Source organism: Chaetodon auriga, chromosome 1, assembly GCF_051107435.1.
Source record: "Chaetodon auriga isolate fChaAug3 chromosome 1, fChaAug3.hap1, whole genome shotgun sequence".
Lineage (NCBI taxonomy): Eukaryota > Metazoa > Chordata > Actinopteri > Chaetodontiformes > Chaetodontidae > Chaetodon > Chaetodon auriga.
The window spans coordinates 1656619-1676337 of NC_135074.1; the positions used below are offsets into that span (position 1 = coordinate 1656619).

Here is a 19719-nt window from a genome sequence, read left to right on the forward strand (position 1 = left end):
ATTTTCAAAGAGGGATGTGACGTTATGGTTTCAAGGACAGGTATATTAGTTTTGATGCTATTTTCACTCACACATAACCCCAACATTAGTCAATCATGTCAAATCTCATTTAAAATGGTAAAAACAGGAAGTACCTCTGTTGACTGGTTCGGTAACTGTTTCAAAAATGTGCATGTCAGAACCTGTTCAAATATCTGTGTAAGGATGCTAAAGTGCAAGTGATTACAAAGACCTGTCTCATATATCTAGTCACTTCTAACTCAGCTGTGTGTTTGTGGGTTTCCTCTGGCGTCCAATGTTGAGGCTCATGTCCTCTTCAATGTGTACGGCACAGTCCAAGAAGGCCACAATGTTGTTTCTCACATACTTCAATGTGAACCTGACATATATACTGTCAACTGAATTAATGTGCTCTATGAACACATTAATATTTGTAGCATATTGTAAATCTGCTGTGCTCCCATTGTACACAATTTAAAAAATAAGTATGTAAATGTACATTATGTACATTTACATACTAAAAACACTTAATGAAAAAAAGTGGATCGGTTCATCCAGGACTAGGCTGGGTATTAGAATGTCCTGAGGTCCGAACTGGGTTGACTTATACTGTCTCTCTTTCCTCTCTTCCTGGGGTGTCACATGGATTTCAGTGGGGGGTGGTCCATCTGGTTTGGCTGGGTGGTTGGAAGATGTCGGCAGTGATCGTCTCAAGGTTCAGTGCATTTAATTCAATACCTGGACTTCCTTGTTTGATGTTGAAAAGTAGATTTCTAATATAGCCAATATGTGCTTCAATAATAAAGGTGAAAAAATAACTAATTATTTCAAAAATGTAGTGAAATTTATGGGAGATAGTGGCTGCTGCATCTGCATGCTCCAGTGTCATCATGGTAACTATGTAATGACGATAGTTATGTGTACAGTATTGAAAAAAAATTGCGATAACCTTTTAATTAGTGAGCTTCAGAGATGGTAGGTATATTTTTGGATGGTGTTCCATGTCACACAAGCATCTGATTCATTACATTTTTTCCCTGCCTAATCTTTTTTCCTGTTCAATAACCTCTTATCAATCCAGAACTGCTATTCCCCCATCTGCCAACCAAGTGTCCTCAGTCCTGATGCTGTTACCACTTGATCATCTGCCAGCACACCTGTCTCTCATTCCCCTACTATACCTGGCCACTCACCATAGTTCTGCCAGTTTGTTTTTATGTTGAAGGCACTTTTTCCTCCCAGTAATTCAACTTGCCGGCTTAGTATCTTGATCTGACCCTGTTTTTGGAGTGATTCAGTATTGCACTTCAGTACACCTATCAATGAATGAAAGCGGTAATGCTGAAGCTGAAGCTATGACATGATTTGATATGATGAATATTTTTCCCACATACACTTTTCCACCTTGAAACAAATAAGTAACAGCAGTCATTGGTTTAGTAAAAACAAAAAGCTCTCACAAGCCACATATTATCAAAACAGCATTCAACCATAGTGCTCACTGGCCACCAGTAGAGGACTAGGCTTGTATTGGGTGGCTTCCAGTGTGAATGCATGGAGCTGTAACTGCGAGATAATTCTCAGGACAATGAAATGCTCATCGGCAGCATAATGTCATGCTGTATGTGTGACTCACCAGTAAATATCCCCTGAACTGGTTATAGATGATGGCTGTCAGCAAGTTCATCAGGCAGTAGGTCCCTGCAAGGTGGCAGACCAAATTCCCATCTAAAACACTTCACTCTAACACATTTATATTACTTTAACAGCAAAACAATAATCTACTATCTACTGCTGCACTGACACAGACAGTAAAAATCACTGCTTACCGATTACACTGAAGGTGACAAAGAAAATGGAGTAGCCCCTGTTTAAGGAGTAGGCAGGGATCATCACTGTGACAGGACAGAAGACATGTTGAAAAGATGATGGTTGGCAGTTCTATCACAGAAACATTCAACAGTAATCAACAAACACTGCTTGTTTTATCATGTGAATGATTGTGTACCATCTGGATTGTTGGCTGTGGTGAGCAGCACCAGCAGAGAGGTAAGGGAACTGGGCAGATTTCTGAAATATACTCTCCACTCCTTATTCTTCTTTGGATCCTGAATAGAAACAAAGAGGGCGACCGATGAACAGAGATGAGGAGACACAGAGTGGATTTCCACACACTGTTCTCTCTTCACAGGTAGGTAAAGATTAACCCACAACCCTCCAAATGATATACAATTACTGACAATGGATGATGCAGTCTTTGGTTAAATGTGTTGCACAAAGATAGATAACATGTGTCCTTCATAACAGCCAGAAAGTTAAACAAATGTTATCTTTAGTCCATGACATCCCTCTTCTCCTCATCATTTTAGGTATAATCTCTGCTGTCTAAAAAGCATTTATCTGTCCTTCTCCTGTCCATTGTCATAGCTCATTCAAACTGAGAAACCTAGAGTTTCTGGAAGATGGTGTTCATTTAGAATAAGGCTCACATTATGCTATGGTTTTTATTGTCACCTCTATATCATAAAATAGACCCTACTTGGATGCATTAATAGAAAATTTCACTGACAACTGGCCCATTTACATCATCTGTAGACAGCACGGACCTGCACAGGCCCCAAACTGAACCAACACTCCCCACATTTCAGGTGGTCTGAACTTCATCAAGAACTCACACAAGGTGAAAAAGACAAAGAAATAATACTTTCCATTCAAAAGTAAAATGTCTGTCGAGTAATTTGCTATGTTTAACTAACCATCTGAAAAGTACTGTAGGTTAAATTTCACATACTGGTCGGGATGCAGGAACTGTATTAACAAGAACATGTTTAATGTTCATACAATTAATCTGGAAAAGATGACATGATTCTTTGAGTAGATAGTGTCACAAAAAAATGTTCATGTTTACATGTCTAACCAGAAAAATGATCTTGGCTTGTAATAAAATAAATGTAAGATTGAAATGCCAACCCTGCATGAAGCCTTCATCCCTTCCAACAGACAAGAAAAACAGACATTCCTTTGATACAAAAATACTGAAAGGCATGGATGCTGATGTGTTAACTTTTTTTTAAATCAATGTGCTGTGCATATACACATGTACAGCTCTGGAAAAAATTAAGAGACCACTGCAAAAATTTCAATCAGTTTCTCTGATTTTACTATTTATAGGTATGTGTTTATGAGTAAAATGAACATTTTTTAAGCAGTGGTTTTTATACTTTTCCTCATTAAATAAGATTTGGTTCAGGTTATCACCTAATCAGTACCTCATTAATTAGAATAAGGTGTCCTTGTATTGGAATTCAACAGACACTGGAATGGAATGGCTGTCATACATGTGGAGATGCTGATTTCAGAAAAATTTGCAGTGGTGTCTTATTTTTTCCAGAGCTGTGTGTGTACATACACACACACACACACACACACACACACACACACACACACACACACACACATTCTTATATATAGGCATACATATGTATAATAATTAAGAAAATACATAGGTAAATGTACACTTCATCTACTTCACAGACATGACTCACTTGTTCCTCTGGGCTGAGCCCACCACCACCCAAACCTTCTGAACTCTTCTTAGCTAACTAACTACATACAAGCAATAGAAAACATCCTGACTGGAAACATTACAAATTGCAATGGGATGTGTTTGTGCATGGCCAGGGACAAGAGGGCCCTGTGGCAAGGGATTAAAACAACCAAGAACATCTTGGTGCCCATCTATTAAGCATCAGTGATATTGGTAAGCTGAGGTCCCTGTGCAGAGCCCAAACAGTACTAAAAGACAATGCCCACCCCAGCAACAGCCTGTTCACGCTGCTGCTGTCTGGCAAACAGTACAGATGTATCTGCTGCCATACCACCAGACTATAGAGTAGCTTCTTTCCTCAGACTGTGAGACTCTTCAGCTCATCCTCCACACCAATTGAATATATTGTATGACATAGAACTTCAGACTGACATTCCACATACTGGACAAACTCTCTGGGTGTATGTGTATTTGTCTGTAAGTGTATGTATATAAGAGCAGATATTGTTTTATCCAATTTTTCCAAATCTAATCTTATTTAAATATTTGTATCTATGTTCTATGTATGAGTAGCATGAAGAGCCAACATAACTTTTTCCAGTAATTTCAATGCCAGTGTTTTGTTTTTCAGTTTAGTTTCAATGCCAAAATTTAAAGTCACTGTTCTAGTCCCACAGAAGGGGACAGAACTTCAATTTCACTTTGCAATCCTTAATTGTTAAAGGATAATGAAGGACCCTGACATCTTGATCCAGAAAGTTAAAACTTTGTTCTTGCTGGCACATTTCACATCCTACCCATTGTGACATTGTGTCATTCTGTAATTTGTGTCTCTATTTTTGCAAATGTACTTTTAACAATGGACTAGTGCCATTTTTTTTAGCAATGACCCTTGACTGTTGAGTTGCCATCACAGTCTGGGACATGTCTGCACATAAACATGCACAAACATGCACAAACACGCACACATGTCTTCACAAGGCAAAGTGTCAGCAGTACAGTAGTGTGTATTTAACAGGGCGTGACCACAAAGACCTGGACTCACCTCAGTTTTAGCAAACAACAGCATGCCGATCATAGTGAAGAGGCATAAGTGGAGAGCCAGCAGCAGGATGACACTGCAGAGACACGAGAACAAACACTCAGGGTGGTGTCTACAGCTGCTATGACTCCTGTCAGTTCCAGGTATTCACTCTGTTGTTTGCTCTGTTTTACCTGCCATTTCAGATTCAGCCACTCTCTTCTGTCCTACAGTAATCACTTTTCCCAACATTCCCGTTGAGTTGCCCTTTTGAGTTCAAGCTTGCTATTTTTCTGAACTATTAGGTCTATGCAATGGCAATTGTTTTAAATTATTTTTGTATATTTTCTTTAGTTCATTATGGCAGATAGCTCTAAATACTATAATACCCATGAGCCTCAGCAACTGTTGCTATAGATAAGAAGCCAGCCAGCTCTGCAGCAATTTAAGGATGCTTTGTTGCTGCAGTTGGCAACAAAAGACTGTGCCACAGACTCTAAATTTATCCAAGACTGACTTAGAATCTGAAAGAACTCATCCAAACTGCAGACTGTTTTAGTCTATAAAGTGCAACCTTTAAAATAACTAATGCAGGCTTTCTTATTTGTTGAGAGGTGAAATGAAATTGAAGATGAGTAAGCCAACGTTAGGTTTCACTGTGGTTTCAATTTGTACACTGATGAAAATTCACTGTGCTGAGCTTCCCCTCAGCTCTCCCTTCCCATACTAATGATGAACTATGCTATGTAACTAAAAACTTGAGCTGTTGATTAGTTAGTAATGTAATGCAATCGGCAACATTGAACAAGTAATTGTCTTATTGGCAGGGATCCTCTCATGTTCATCCTCCCCCTCCCCCTCCTCCTCCCCCTTCCTCTTCTTTCTACTTCTTTTTCCAGAGGGGAATGGAGCAAACATATTAAACAGGCTGTTCTGTCTCCCGTCAACATTTTTTTGTTCTTGTTTTACAAAGGCTAAAAATACAGGAGATTTACTGGAAAACATTTAAACAAGAGGACAGTGGGAAAGAAGGATAGAATACTGGAAAATCACTCAAAAAACTGAGGGTTGACAGGTATGCATTCAGCTGGAGAACTTGTGAAGGGAGTGCCTTGTTGCTGCTGCAGAGCTGCTGGCACTGGACAAAGTAAAACTGTTCTAGAATAAGTCACAAAGATGAAAAGAAAACATGTCAAACACAAGTGACAAGTGTGTCATTTGGCTTTCATGGTGGACACCGCTCAGAGTGCAAACTTTGGCCAGCTTCTCAGCTCTCTGCTTTCTAATGTGAATTAATTTGAAGTGAAATTAAAGCTCTGACACTGCATTGTCCTGCTCTGCAAGAACAAATGCCTGTTATCACATCTGAACATGCTGCTGAATGTGAAAATGCCTTCAGGCATTTGGTGAGAGGGAATTCAACATATTTGCTACACTGTTTAATGTGGAGCCGGCTGATGTGCCTGAAAGCCTACAACACAAAATCACTGAACCGTAAAGCAACGACCTGACAAACTGACTCTTGCAAAGACTCTGTTCTGCTCAGGACTGACTGACCCAAACCTGGAAAACCAGCTGCGAGTGAGAGTAGCATTATCATCATCATCACTACCATCTGACGTTAGACTCCTGACCAAAGAGAAGCAGTTCCTCAGCCTGATACAACTCAAAGTATTGCACAGGGCTCATCTCTCCAAATCTAGGCTTTCAGTTATATATCCAAATGTTTTAGACATCTGTAGCAGATGCCCAAATACTCCCTGCAACCTCAGCCCATGTTTTTCCTATGTCCAGAGTTGCATGGCTATTGGAATGGATATTTCAAAACTATGTCTACAGTGCTTGGTCTCAATTTGCAACCATGTTATCATGTTCCCATCTTTGGTGTCCCTCCCGAAACAGTTCTAAATGCTTTAAATGCTAAACAGAAACAAATGATCGCATTTACATCTCTCATAGCTCAACGTACAATACTGTTACATTGGAACTCTCCTAAGAGTCCGTCCTTTTCCCAATGGCTTAGGGAGGTCATGTTTTTCCTTAAATTAGAGAACATAAAGTACACTGTCAGGGGCTCCAGGGGGGATTTTTTTCACACATGGCAACCCTTCATATCCCATTTTAATGCCATGCACCGCTTACCTTCCGACTAATCAGAGCACTACCAGAGTAAATAGTTAAGGTTTTATCCTGTACCTAATGGCATCTACCCCCTTCACAGTGAGGCACAAAATGTGAGTGTGTGTGTGTGTGTGTGTGTGTGTGTGTGTGTTTGTGTGTACGTTTGTGTGCGTCTGTTTGGGTTTAGGGTTTAGGTGGATGCTTCCGGGCTTTATAAGGTACCATCTTGAGGTCTGGGATCATATGGGACTATCTCTGTTTGTTTTGAAATACAATTTGCACTACAGTCAAATATATATTTAGAGCAATGTCTATTTAACATTGTTTAATGTGCATTTGTAAATTATTTTTCTTACTATTGTACCAAAATACTTTAATACTTCTATTTATATTTGTACAAGGAAATTGTTGATTACTGTCTTATGTATGCCTGGATGTTACACCCCACTGTTCCAAATAAAACTTTGAAAGGCAAAAAAAAAAAAAAAAAGAGAGAAGCAGTTCCACTCATGGCACAGGTTAGTGTGATATATGTGTTCAACAATTTAGTATGGCCAGAGGCACCCCTAAGAGGGGGCGGGGGTGCCATGGCCACCCTGATACAACTGCTGGCCCACCCAAGTGAGCACCCCCACCTCCCCCAAAATGACTGGAAAATGGTTCCCCATCATATGCCAATATCCTGCAATTGTCACTTGTGGCCACAGTGTTCCAAAAGGTTTCAAAAATAAATTAATTGAGATATGTTTCATAAAAGGGCGGCACGGTGGCGCAGCAGGTAGTGCGCGTGCCTCACAGCAAGAAGGTTGCTGGTTCGAACCCTGGGTCGGGCAGGGCCTTTCTGTGTGAAGTTTGCATGTTCTTCCTGTGCATGCGTGGGTTCTCTCTGGGCACTCTGGCTTCCTCCCACAGACCAAAAACATTCTCGTTAGGTTAATTGGTCTCTAAATTGTCCGTAGGTGTGAGTGTGAGTGTGTGAGTTGTCTGTCTGTGTGTGTGTGTATGTAGCCCTGCGATCGGCTGGCGACTGGTTCAGGGTGTACCCTGCCTCTTGCCCATTGCTAGCTGGGATAGGCTCCAGCCCCCCCGCAACCCTGAAATGGGATGCGCGGGTAAAGAAGATGAATGAATAAATAAATCAATAAATCAATATATCTTTGATAGTCCTGCCAGTGCTAAGGAGTCAGATACCTGGTAATCTCTGGCAGAGTCCTCTTAATGCACTTCAGTGTCTTTTTCATTAAGGAAGAATTTTGCAGGAGGAAGAATGGCCGCAGTAGTCGCCGTACTCTCAGTTTCTGAGTAACAGAGAAAGACAACATCACATTTTTGAATGCAGGCTGCCTTGTGACTTCTACATGATTAAGATGAATTCACTGGGCTCTTCTCAGAATAGAGTATGTTAAGTTTGAAGTCACGTCCTTGGGAGTTAGAACTTGGCAAGTTGAATCCACGAGTGCAAACTCACAAGAACGGGTATATGTTTTTAACAGAACAGAACTGAACATAATCTCAATGACAAAGTCAGCTCAGTTAACTTTCTCAGAGCTTTCGATCACACTGACTATGAGATGCTGTCAATAGATGCACCTTTTATCCTCTCTGTAATGTATATTTACAATATAGAAACAAATAGGTAATACGCTACACTCTACTTTTCATTTATATACATGTATTCACTTGTATTGTGGTGTGATCTGTAAATACTAGGAGGCAAAAATACACAGGCAGCGCTGTTGTACAACTGTCCAGTAAAAATATGAACTTTAAATTTACCTTGGGACAACTTAGTATGGCATTAACAAATATTACATTTTGACTCTGAGACCTTCTGTATGTCTATCTTACAAAAGTTCTCAGGAGCCTGCCTGCTAACTGCCAACATGACCAGCTAGCAGGTCCTCATATCTCTAAAACAGGTTACCTGTCTACCCCAAATTTACCTGTCACCAGTCACCTGCCAAAGTATCTACTATAACAAGGATGGAGCGAGGCCATGTTCAGTCATTTGGACTGTACTTGGCTAAATGTGAACTTTGAATCGGGCCATGACTGATGATGCTTCACAGGTCAAACAGAACAGACACGAATACAGGTTAAGAGTGGTCTGTTTAGTTTTGTACTGTCTCACTGACTGCTCTACAGTTGCAAACATATTGTATATCTCAACCTTTTCTCTCTCCACAGCCTCACCTCATCACACACCATGCTGACTGACAACACCCAGTCAATGATGGAGACTGAAATGACTACTGTGTAGCCTATCAGCCATTTATTCTTTCTGAATTCCTCCCAGCCAATCAAGTAGCTCTGAGGACAAAACAGATTGAGTGAAGCAGTGGTTAAAATTGACAAATAAATAGTTAAAATATAAAAAGCAGCAAGATTATTTGGAAATCACATTTGACAAAATCCATGTTGAAACTCTTGTTTATCCAGACAGCTGTGAAACAAACAAATATTTCCCACCCTTGCTGTGCTTACCTTGACTGCAAGATCAAGAGAGAAGACAATAAGGCAGACCATTTCAATACTCTCAGTGAAGCCGCAGGGAGGCTCCCAGGGTGGAGAGCGGTATCGGGGATCAGAGGAGACAGAGAGGGAGGACGGGCGCTCAACAAATGCCAGCAACAACACCACTGCAATGGTTAGGCCCAAGCCCCTGAGGCAGGGAACATTGAGTGAGTGGATTGACAAATGGATGTAAGCATGGTAGAAATATGGCTTAAACAAAAGTGCATTCTAAAGTTCATTCAAATCATGTTAATGAGACTTTCAACATGGTGCTGTCAAAAGTTAACTCTTGCTCATAAAGTGTGACAAGTTTACTCTGTATCCTTTATATCTTCAAGTCCATATTGTTAAAGGAATTGTTAGAGTCTGTGTTATGTTGAGTAGGGTTTCCTTTCCTTTCCATGTCGGTTGTTTTTGTTTTGTTAACCATTCTTTCCGTGTCTGCAGTAGAGGCGTGGCCGGGCGGTGCAACGAGCTTGCGGTGCACCTGAGGCTCATCTCCACTGCCAGAATGTCAGAGCATCTAGCCAAGACTTTCCAGCCATTTGATCTTGTGACCATAGCTTCCTAGTATTTATCTCGTTGTCTTAGTCGCCTTTGTGCGGATCTTGTTCTTGCTTTGTTTGTCTCAGTACTGAGTCCTCTGTTTTATTATAGTTGTGTGTTTCTTCCTTCTTACCCGCTAGCCACAGTGTAGCGAATGTTTTTGTTTTCTTGGGCTGATTTTGTGTTCACTGGTTATTCAGGGTTTTGTAGTGTTTTGGTTTATTTTGTTATTGTCAATAAACCGTTTGTTTAAACGGCTACCTTGGTTCTCTTGACGCTTATCTGCCTCTTGGGTCCTGCTAAAAATATATTGATTTACAAATCATAACAGGAATAGTTCGACATTTTGGAAAATACATTTATTTGCCTCTTGCCAATTCAGATGAGAAGACTGATTTCATTGTCTTTATGCCAAATGTGAAGCTAGAGCCAGGAGGCAGTTATCTTAGCATTGCATAAAGACTAATAGGAGATAATGAAGGGTGAACTCCATTGGCCTAATCACAGCATGTAGTCTCTATGACACAATATTAAGCTGTGATTTTTTTTTTCTGTTGGAAAATATCTTAGTGTTATGATCACTGTCATTTCTGCCATTACACTGTGTTGGATGTGAGATGTATCCCAAAGGAGATCGACCACAAACATGCATGCTCCATCTAACCTGTAGCATTTCATTAACTCACTCTCATTCAGTGTTTGGAGAGTATTGCTCCTATCTATTTTTTTTCCACCATTTTCTCCTCTGCTTAAGAAACTCTTGGGGCCCTTAAAAGTCCCCCTGCCTACTCCTAGCAGCTTTTCACCTTAGAGGCTCTCTTAAGGGCCAAGATGCTTTGTGAATAACTTTTATACCAGGATCTAGTCTTAACTGTAAGCGGAAATTCTTAGAAAATGTAGTCATTTATTTACTTATTTATTTACATTTACTTCATTGGATCTAAGACCCTATCCCCTTCTGGTCTGGTCATATACAATGAGGTTGAGAGGTTCCTTATTTCACGAAAAGGTGTCACCGGTTTTATTTCTTGCTTCTATGCACTACTGTACTCTCTTAATACAGGCAATATCACAAGCGTTGCGCGGAAGTGGGAGAGAGATTTTGACACAGAATATATTGAGGATGACTGGCAGGAGGCCGTTAAAGTTTTTAAATCCACCTTTACATGCAATAGATTGAGAGAAACACAGTACAAGATACTGCACCGTCTACACCTAACTCCATACAGATTAAATAAGATGGACCGTCAGATTTCTCCTCTATGTATTAAGTGTCTCAGGGAGTCTGGAACGTATTATCATTATTTCTGGCAATGCAAATTGATCAGAAGATTTTGGGGTACAATCTCTCAAGAACTGAGTGGCATCTTTCAGGTAAAGGTGGGGAAGGACCCTGGCTTTTTCATCCTCGGCCTACCTTCAAGGGAATTGACCATGACCCGCTTGAAGTTTAAATTATGTGACAAATTGTTATTACTGGCTAGAAAATGCATTTTAATTAACTGGATCAATGATAAACCACCTACTGCCACTTTGTGGTACAGGGAGATATTCCGGGTCCTCCCCCATGAAAGACTCAGTGCAGTCATGAAGGGTAATGAAAGGTCCTTTGATGAGATGTGGGCTCCTCTGCTTAACTACCTACCTGATACTTTGACTCAGTTAGTGATGAGGGGTCAGTTCTCATTACAGTGGTCAAATTCACCTGAGAGAAATGCACAAGTGCCTTCGATTTGAAACCTGCACACTTTTGTCTGTTTGTTTGTTTTGTTTTGTTTTGTTTGCCTGAAGTATTATTGCCCACTGTGTGGGAAGCTGATGTGACTGTGACTGAACTGATGAGTGTTATGTGCATACTGTACGTGGAGCGATGTATACGGTGGGGGCCCTGTGTACGATGTGGGGGATGTATGTGGGACTGATGGCTTGAAGACTCACCTTTTAGGGTCAAATGGATGGCAATATCCTGTTTTATCATGTTTATTTCTGTCTGTCTTTGATCACTTTCTGTACCTCGGATGATGGCAGATTGTATTTTATGTCATATGCATATGTTGAAAATTAATAAAATTTGTTTAAAAAAAAAAAGAAAAGAAAATGTAGTCATTCTAAGAATTTTCTTAGAATTTCGTTACTAAGAGCAACTCTTTGTACTAGAAATATTTATGAGATATTGCCCCTGGAGTGCCAGGGTAAAGAGGCCTGTCAGCTTAGGTTGGATGCACCTGGAGAGGGAGTGGCCAAAGGATGCTGCTGTCCGAGAAATTGTCACTACTTTGTTTCTGAGCAGCCTCGATGCCTTCCACATAGCTTTCACTTTACATTAGTTTACTTTTTGTTATTTTCTTTTAATTCTACCCGCACATTACACTCATACATACTTTAAACCACTGATGTCTAACATTCAGTATTTCATTGTGAGTGGTTATACTCAGTTTACTAAACATCTTTTTTTCCCTTGTAATTAGTGTGTGGTCTCTCATTTGTTGCACATCCTGAGCCAGATTTATAACACTGCTGTTTTTGACAAACTTGCAGTAAATCAGCAACTTTGACAAGCTACAGTTTCTCTGCTGCTGTGAGGTTTTGAGGACATTGGTTTATGTGGAGAGAGCATGTGCTCATCCGCACAAGGTCAGCTGAATAGTTATTATTGAGTATCGCTCCTCCTGCTTAATGTCACTGCCCAAATACTGTCACTTCTACTTACTGCAAAAATAAACAGGTACAATCTGATTCATACATGACCTGACCTGAGCTGACGTTAGAAGGTGTGAACTTACCACTGGCATATCCTGGAGTAGTACCATCGATACAGGCGAAGTGAGCTGGCATCCACCCGGTGATTGATGGACCGGTACTACAAGCAAGTACAAACAAGGACACAAAATGTTCAAACTGCAAAAAGGAGGCAGACTGTGTCAGCAGCCCACTGTGATCGGAGGAATGTAACTGACAGCATAAACTGTTAGGATCCCACTGACCTGTTCTCTCCTAGTGTGTCTCCTTGCCCTTTTCCCTAGTGTTTTTTGCCTGTCTGTTCTCCCCTGTCTGTGTTTCTGTTGTTTCCCTACACCCAGTAAGCTCGTCCCCTCAGGGGCTCACCTGAGAGGCATGTTCGTGATTATGAACAGTACTTAAGGAGAGAGCCCTCTCCTCCCTGTGCCGGATTATTCCTCTTTCCATGGCGGTGTCTGGTCATTCCCAGCGTGAGTACTACGTTTCATTTCCTCCTCTCCTCCAGAGATCAGCTAATGTCCATCGTCTTGAATTGCCACTAATTGTGTGCTCCTTTGTTTCGTGTGTCTACCTGCTGCTTCAGTACATGCCTTGCCTCAAACTCGCCTCGTCGGAGCTCCCTTTGTTCATTCCCACTCCTTTTGAGTGCGCCTTTAGTTTAGTTATTATCCACTCATACGAGTGTGCTTTCTGTTGTTTATTATTGTTAATAAACTTTCGTTCACGTGATTCCTGTGTCCGGGTCTGCCTCCTTGGGTCCAAACTAATCCTTTTGGCAAAAGCCTAACAGAAACATTAAAGTTACATAATGACACTGACAAAGAAAATAGTATTAAATACGGATCAATCAAGTCTTGTCCAAAGTATTGGATCAGTGCATACTTCCTCCAGAGTTGAGGAGCAACAACAACATGAGCACCTTTAGTTTCAGTCTCGCCCTTGAATATCCAGTAGTCTCTCAGCTCCTAGACTCTTAACCACAGAGCCATGCAATACTTTGTGCATTCACAGCAAGATTTTGAAATCAAATAAGACAGGGAGCCAGAGGGAGACTAAAGCTAGTATAATTTAATATGGTGACAGTTATGTTTCATTTTTGTAAAAAGCCTTGCTGTAGACTTCTGGACTGAGATCATTTGCTGAGGCAGGTGCAGTTCCAGTGGCACACTTATTGATGCTTATCTAATATATATTTCTATGATGCCACTTAAAATTTGTTTTGGTCAATACAAATTAGTGGCCTGCTAGGGTAGCCTATTATTTAGAACAATGGCAAAGTATGCTAAAGTCATTAAGTCTCACCCCAGTATTTAACCTTATAATTTATGCACAAACAGTCCAAGGATGAGGTCAGTTATTAGTGCAAAACAAAGTCACTCAAACAGCAACACATATCTATTACTTGATATCGGCAAACATATTTTTAATCAACTAATAGCTGGAAGACGAGTCAGGAAAACACCTTACACAAAAATGAGAAGAAACAGGTTGTCAAGTCATGTGTACCTTTATATATCCCAATATACCTGAATTTCAGTACACATGCACAAGCCACTTCCCCCACCTTGGCTTCTCCCATAAATGACGATGCAAATAACTAAACATGCCTCTCATGTCACCTACAGTCCAAACAATGGCCAATCCTGCTTCAAAAGACATGAAAAGAAAACTTCACTGAGGGTGAGATTGAGGTGCTGAGTACTGAGGTGGAGGCCAGAAATAAATGCATTATTTGGAATCAAGCGCACAGTGACGGACTGGCTTTTTTTCATTTGTTTGACACAGTCATATTTAGGACAATTATGCTGTGTTGGGGGAATTATACATTTCTAATTCAATGCTAGTTGGCAGAGACTACTTCATAGACGTAGCACCACAACTGGAGCGGAAATGTTATTTTGGTGTCACCAACAGACAGAGCCACACAATAGTTTGCAGAACAGGTCGCAGATTCTTTTACACAATTTTTACACATCTCAACTGTGCATGAAAACCAGTTTATGCAACCAAGTATGTGCGCACTGTCTATACATGAAGTCCCTGGATTACCTGTTTGGATTTATCCACCCTGAGGTGACCTGGAATTTAATTGCTTAATTCTCCATGATAAGAGTTGGGAGAGGGCCTGTGGGTGGTGGAGAAGAGAGGAAAGGAACTGGCAGGAGAGATGCCACAGAGGTGGCTGCCCTTGTCTCTGCTGCAGTTGCTAGCTTGGTATTGACCAACGCTATCTCCTTTTCAATCTTGAATCCACTGTACAAACTGCTAGTAGTAGCTGATTCTTGTGATGTGGCTGTACCTGCTGCGTGATCATGCTGGGTGAGCTTTACTTGTTGGTAAACCACTTTTTTATGCGCATTTCCACAGAGAAAAGTGATTGCTAATGCTAATTGTAGCATCATGCTGACTTAAAGATACAGTGGGTAAAAACTGGCCACTTGTCGAGAATTGCTCCAAACAAATAGGGGGCAGCATATAGGAGAGCAGGGGAGCTGTGACATTTCTTGACATATTGTCATTTTATTTTCTTTATTAGACTAAAAACGTTAAGAGTGCTTGTGAAACCTGCTTGCATAGATCTCCCAGCTTAAACTACCCTCTTGAGATCCAAAGTGGTATTAAGAGGATGGTGTGGTGTATTTTTGACAAATATTTTTGCTCATTTTTATAAAAATAATTTATGCTTAGATCAGAATAAGTATATACTAACAATAGATAACTCTGCAACACAATACAGACATCTTTGACATACTACCAGAACAGTTACTTTTCCTTGTTCTATTGATAATGGTAGTTCAAGTTTTGAATATTTAAATAAATCTTGCAATCTAAAAAAAGAAAACAAGGAAAACTCTCAAGAGATTGATGTCACTCAAGTTGTTACACACAATTAAAAGCCAAGCCAGTCCAGCAGATCATCAGCAAAGGGTGTAGTTAGACCATTTTCAGAAACAAAGCCAATTCTTTCAGACTTTCATCCCACAATAAAAACATGATATTCCATTCCTAATGTTGCAAAATAGTTGACTACAAAAGAAGCATTTGGATAAAGCACACATATATCCAATAATAACACCAACAACAACGATAACTTAAATATTGTCCACCCAAGCCCATACCGTTGGGTCTCGACAGGTGCTACAATGATAATGATAAAAAAAAAAAAGAAAAAAAGAAAGACTTTTCGCATATCTTTAAGCTGAAGGAAGGGTCTGAAAAATTCATCGACACACCAAACTTATTATGTAGATTTTCACATTATTATATACTGTGGACATTCAAAATGCCTCACAGTAATGCTCACAGGGATGAGTATGAAGAATGAAAAAGAGGTCCCTGGGGTCCAGTCCTACCCAAAACACTATGCTGCTTTTTGTCAATGCCTTTGTATTTTAAATTTACCTTCTCTACTTATTTACTAAAGAGAAATAAAGACAGCAATTCATTGTACTCACTTGTATGGCATCCTCAATGAATACAGCAGCTCGTTGGATACAGATGTCCTCATCATCTGTGGACAGTAAAACCAAGTGAGAGTAGCAGGGCCAACTGAACAGTTTGTCTCAAAAAAGATCTTTACGTGTCCCTTAAGTTTTAAAAACACAATGATCTTCACTCTCCTGATTTTCACCGAGTGAAATTAGCAGGACTCCCTTACAACACAATTTACAGAACTCAGAAGCTAAAATACCACATGGAATAATACGTCTCTGGGATGTTGTCTGTAGAACTGGTTTGATTGGGAGCTGAGACCAAGGTTTAGATTTTCTTGAGGCAAACCTGGGAAAAACAGAATATGGAATACAGAGTATGCCATTATGACTACGGTTTATCTCTACTAAAACACAAAATCTACCCACAAAACCTGTGATCATTCTAAAATAAAGCTAAATAGTATATCTTACTAACATGCATGTACATTAATCAAGACCTAAAAGCCTAAATCGATATTAATGGATACTAGACACTTAAATCTTCTTAAATCACCCCTGACAATACAAATGTTTTTGACAGAAGAAACAGCATATTGATGATTAAGCTATTTTTACGGCGTTACCAGTACTGCTAGCAGAGTAAAAAAGCAAAGTTTGTCCTCAGGGTGGTGCTAGAAGAAAGGCCATGGCATCACAAATAACAAAAGGATTCTTTGAGCAAAAATGTTACAGTTCAAAAAGGCACTCTGGTAATTCAGTATTGTAACCAAGAGAAAAGAACTGAAAAAGATTGTGAAAAGCAAAGCAACAGAGGCTACAGTGCTTAACAAATTTATTAGACCACCTGTCACAAAAACAAGAAAACATAAATATTTTAGAAATCTTTCAAAAACTTGTTTAAAACTAAAAAGGTTATTGTTATTTATTTGGCAAATAAACTGAAATGAATAAATAGTCCTTTTTCCACACATAATAACCAAAAAACTTAATATTTTGTATGGCCTCTTTTGGCCTTGATAACAGCTTGCATTCTTGCTGGCATTGTTTTTATGTACTTTTCGACAGTCTCTTTTGTTATTGAGTCCCAAATAGTTTCTAGCTGTTCCCACAGACTTGCTTTAGATGAAACTTTTGTGCGATCAATCTTTGAATCTACTAATTCTCAAATTTGTTCAATAGGATTCAAATCTTTGACTTGGCCAGTCCATCAGTTCCAGTACTCCAGATTCCTTTTTCTTGGTCAAATAGTCTCTGCACAGCTTTGAAGTATGCTTAGGGTCACTGTCTTGTTGGTTTATGAACCCACGCCCAATCAGATTCAGTCCAGAAGGGATTCCATGATGCACTAAGATGTTGTGGTAGATGGTCTTGTTCATGATACCATTGATTTTCACTAATTTGCCCACGGCGTTTCTACAAATGGAACCCCACACCATAATGGAATCTCCACCGTGTTTCACTGTGGGTGCAATGCATCTGGCACCAAAATGTTCTCCAGCTTTTCTGCAGACATAAACATGACGATGCGTCCAGAGTACCTCCTTCCAGTCATCAACAGTCCAGTGTTTGTGCTCCCTGGAAAAATCTAAGGCTTTTCTGGATGTTTGCAGACCTCAATATTGGCTTCTTAGCAGCTATTCTTCCCTTTAAGCCTTGTTCCGTCAGTCTTCTGCTTATGGTCATTCTTGAGACTTTCTCAGACTCTGATCTAGAAGCATTCATCTCTGCCTGAAGATCAGCAGTGGTCTCCCTTCTGTCTCTAGTACTTAAAATCTTGAGGTGTTTGACATCTGCTTCAGTTAACTTTCGTTTCCTGCCTCTTCCTTGGCACATTTTGTAAGTACCAGTCTCGGCAATTGACTCCAAAGCATACTTGACCCTCACCACTGTGAGAACACTTTATGTCTTTCCCTATTTGTCTCAGAGACCATCCAGCATCATGAAGTGCTTTAATGCGGACTCTTTCATTTTCAGTGACCTCTTGACGTTTTACCATTTTGAACAGGAATGAGGAATTTCAAACTGAATTCGCCTTTTTATACCCAAATTTGAGCCAGCTCACTGGGCTTCTCTGAGAAGTCAGAAATGAATCAAGCATAACATTCAACCACTAAAACCATTTTTTCTGTTCAGGAATGCAAGTAAATAACTATAATTTGACGTATTAATCAAGAAATAGTAATGTCCTTTACTATTTTTCATTTTTTTTGTAAATCAGTAAATTTGAAAATTCAGGGATAACAATAATAATTATATTTTAGCATTAAAAATATCATTTTGGTTAAAGTGCTTCTACATATTGGTGTATTAACCATTAAAGAAACATAAAAAATGATTTTGGTAATTACCAATGCCATTAATTTAGGGCAGCTGTGGCATAAACCTTACTTTGGGTGGTGGTCTAATAAATTTGTTAAGCACTGTAGATATCCAGATCTTTTGTCACCTCCAGCAACACACTATACTACATTAATGCAATATAATAATGCAATTCGGTTACCATTATGCATTGATAATGCATCACATAGCATAATTACATCAGACCCTCCGTACCCGTTAAATGCTCTTAACGTTCAAAATCAATGTCCAGTTTAAAACACAGGCTTTCTGTAACACATTTTTAGTCTCAAGTATGTTGAATGACTGTAACTTTTCCATCCGGTGGTTACATAGACATAGATATGATGACTCAGTTCAAGAATCACACACACATTGGTGCTGCTGACTCCATGCGTCACAGCAGAATGTGTCATAGCAGCAGTGCAGACGAGTGCCTCTGACAGGGCGACACTTAAAACGGCTGCAATACTGCTAAATCACACACAGCCAACACACTCCACAGTGGACAAACAAGTGTGAGGTGCATTTCTCACACTCTCTGCTGCAGCAGTAATGAAATATTAATTACCCATAAGACAATATTATCTGTTCATATTTTCTTGGAAGTAAATGTGAATTTAAATAACAATATAGTATAATGTTTAATTTAAAGACTTAAAAGTTTAAGAGTTTACTTTAAATTTTAAGCCCTTTTCAGACATGGAATATGTAATATTGCTGATTTAAACTGGTTAAAACAGTGGCTTTTTGCCATTCATCTGTCTGTAACATTAATTTCCACTACTGACTTTAAATTGACATGACAGGAGGGAGGCACAATGCTTGCACAATATTTGGCACCTGGTGAGCAAGAGAAATTGATATCCCTGCTTAAAAACAGCTGAAGAGTTATGATATGAAGGTAGGACCATGTTGCATTACATATACATGGTAAAGTAAATGTCTGAAAGGGTCCCCCACGCTCTTCAGGAAACCCAGAACAAAAATTACTAAATATACTCCTAGTTGACTTGTGTACAACCTGAAGCATCTTTTGTGTTTAGACATCAAACGGTGAGCCCTCTTTGCTCTCATTGTGGACCACAGGATTGTACTATCAGGCACATCCCTATTAAACTTATCTACAGACATTTCAGACCTTAACACCTGGTGCTGCATTACAGTTCTGTACATAAACCTTTGTGGCTCCATATATGAAATGCAGTTAAGTTTAAACTACAACATGAGAATGGCAGACAATAGCGATGAAACCCTTCATCCACATCACCGAGTCACAGGATGCAACCCTGTCCTACGCTCCTTAACATTAGGCAAATCTTTAAGATTAATCTTATTTTCCGACAAAAAAAACCACACATATTTACTTTTTCAGGCTTGAGCATGAGGTATAACGAACTTACAGGTTTGCCTGCAGTGCTGATCACACTTTCTGATATGCACAAGTACTTCAGACCACC

At 39.7% G+C, this 19719-nt stretch overlaps 1 protein-coding gene across 1 annotated transcript in view; it reads right to left on the minus strand.

The window, feature by feature from the left end:
* The window catches only part of tpcn2 (two pore segment channel 2), a 47313-nt gene that overhangs the window by 23597 nt on the left and 3997 nt on the right, over window positions 1-19719 (minus strand). The window contains exons 2-10 of the mRNA XM_076723597.1: window positions 15944-15999; window positions 12533-12609; window positions 9174-9351; window positions 8883-8999; window positions 7881-7987; window positions 4593-4665; window positions 2009-2108; window positions 1830-1895; window positions 1637-1701 (exon numbers count right to left, since the gene is read on the minus strand). Of these exons, the coding sequence (XP_076579712.1) occupies window positions 1637-1701; window positions 1830-1895; window positions 2009-2108; window positions 4593-4665; window positions 7881-7987; window positions 8883-8999; window positions 9174-9351; window positions 12533-12609; window positions 15944-15999 (839 nt within the window). The remainder of the gene's footprint in view (window positions 1-1636; window positions 1702-1829; window positions 1896-2008; window positions 2109-4592; window positions 4666-7880; window positions 7988-8882; window positions 9000-9173; window positions 9352-12532; window positions 12610-15943; window positions 16000-19719) is intronic.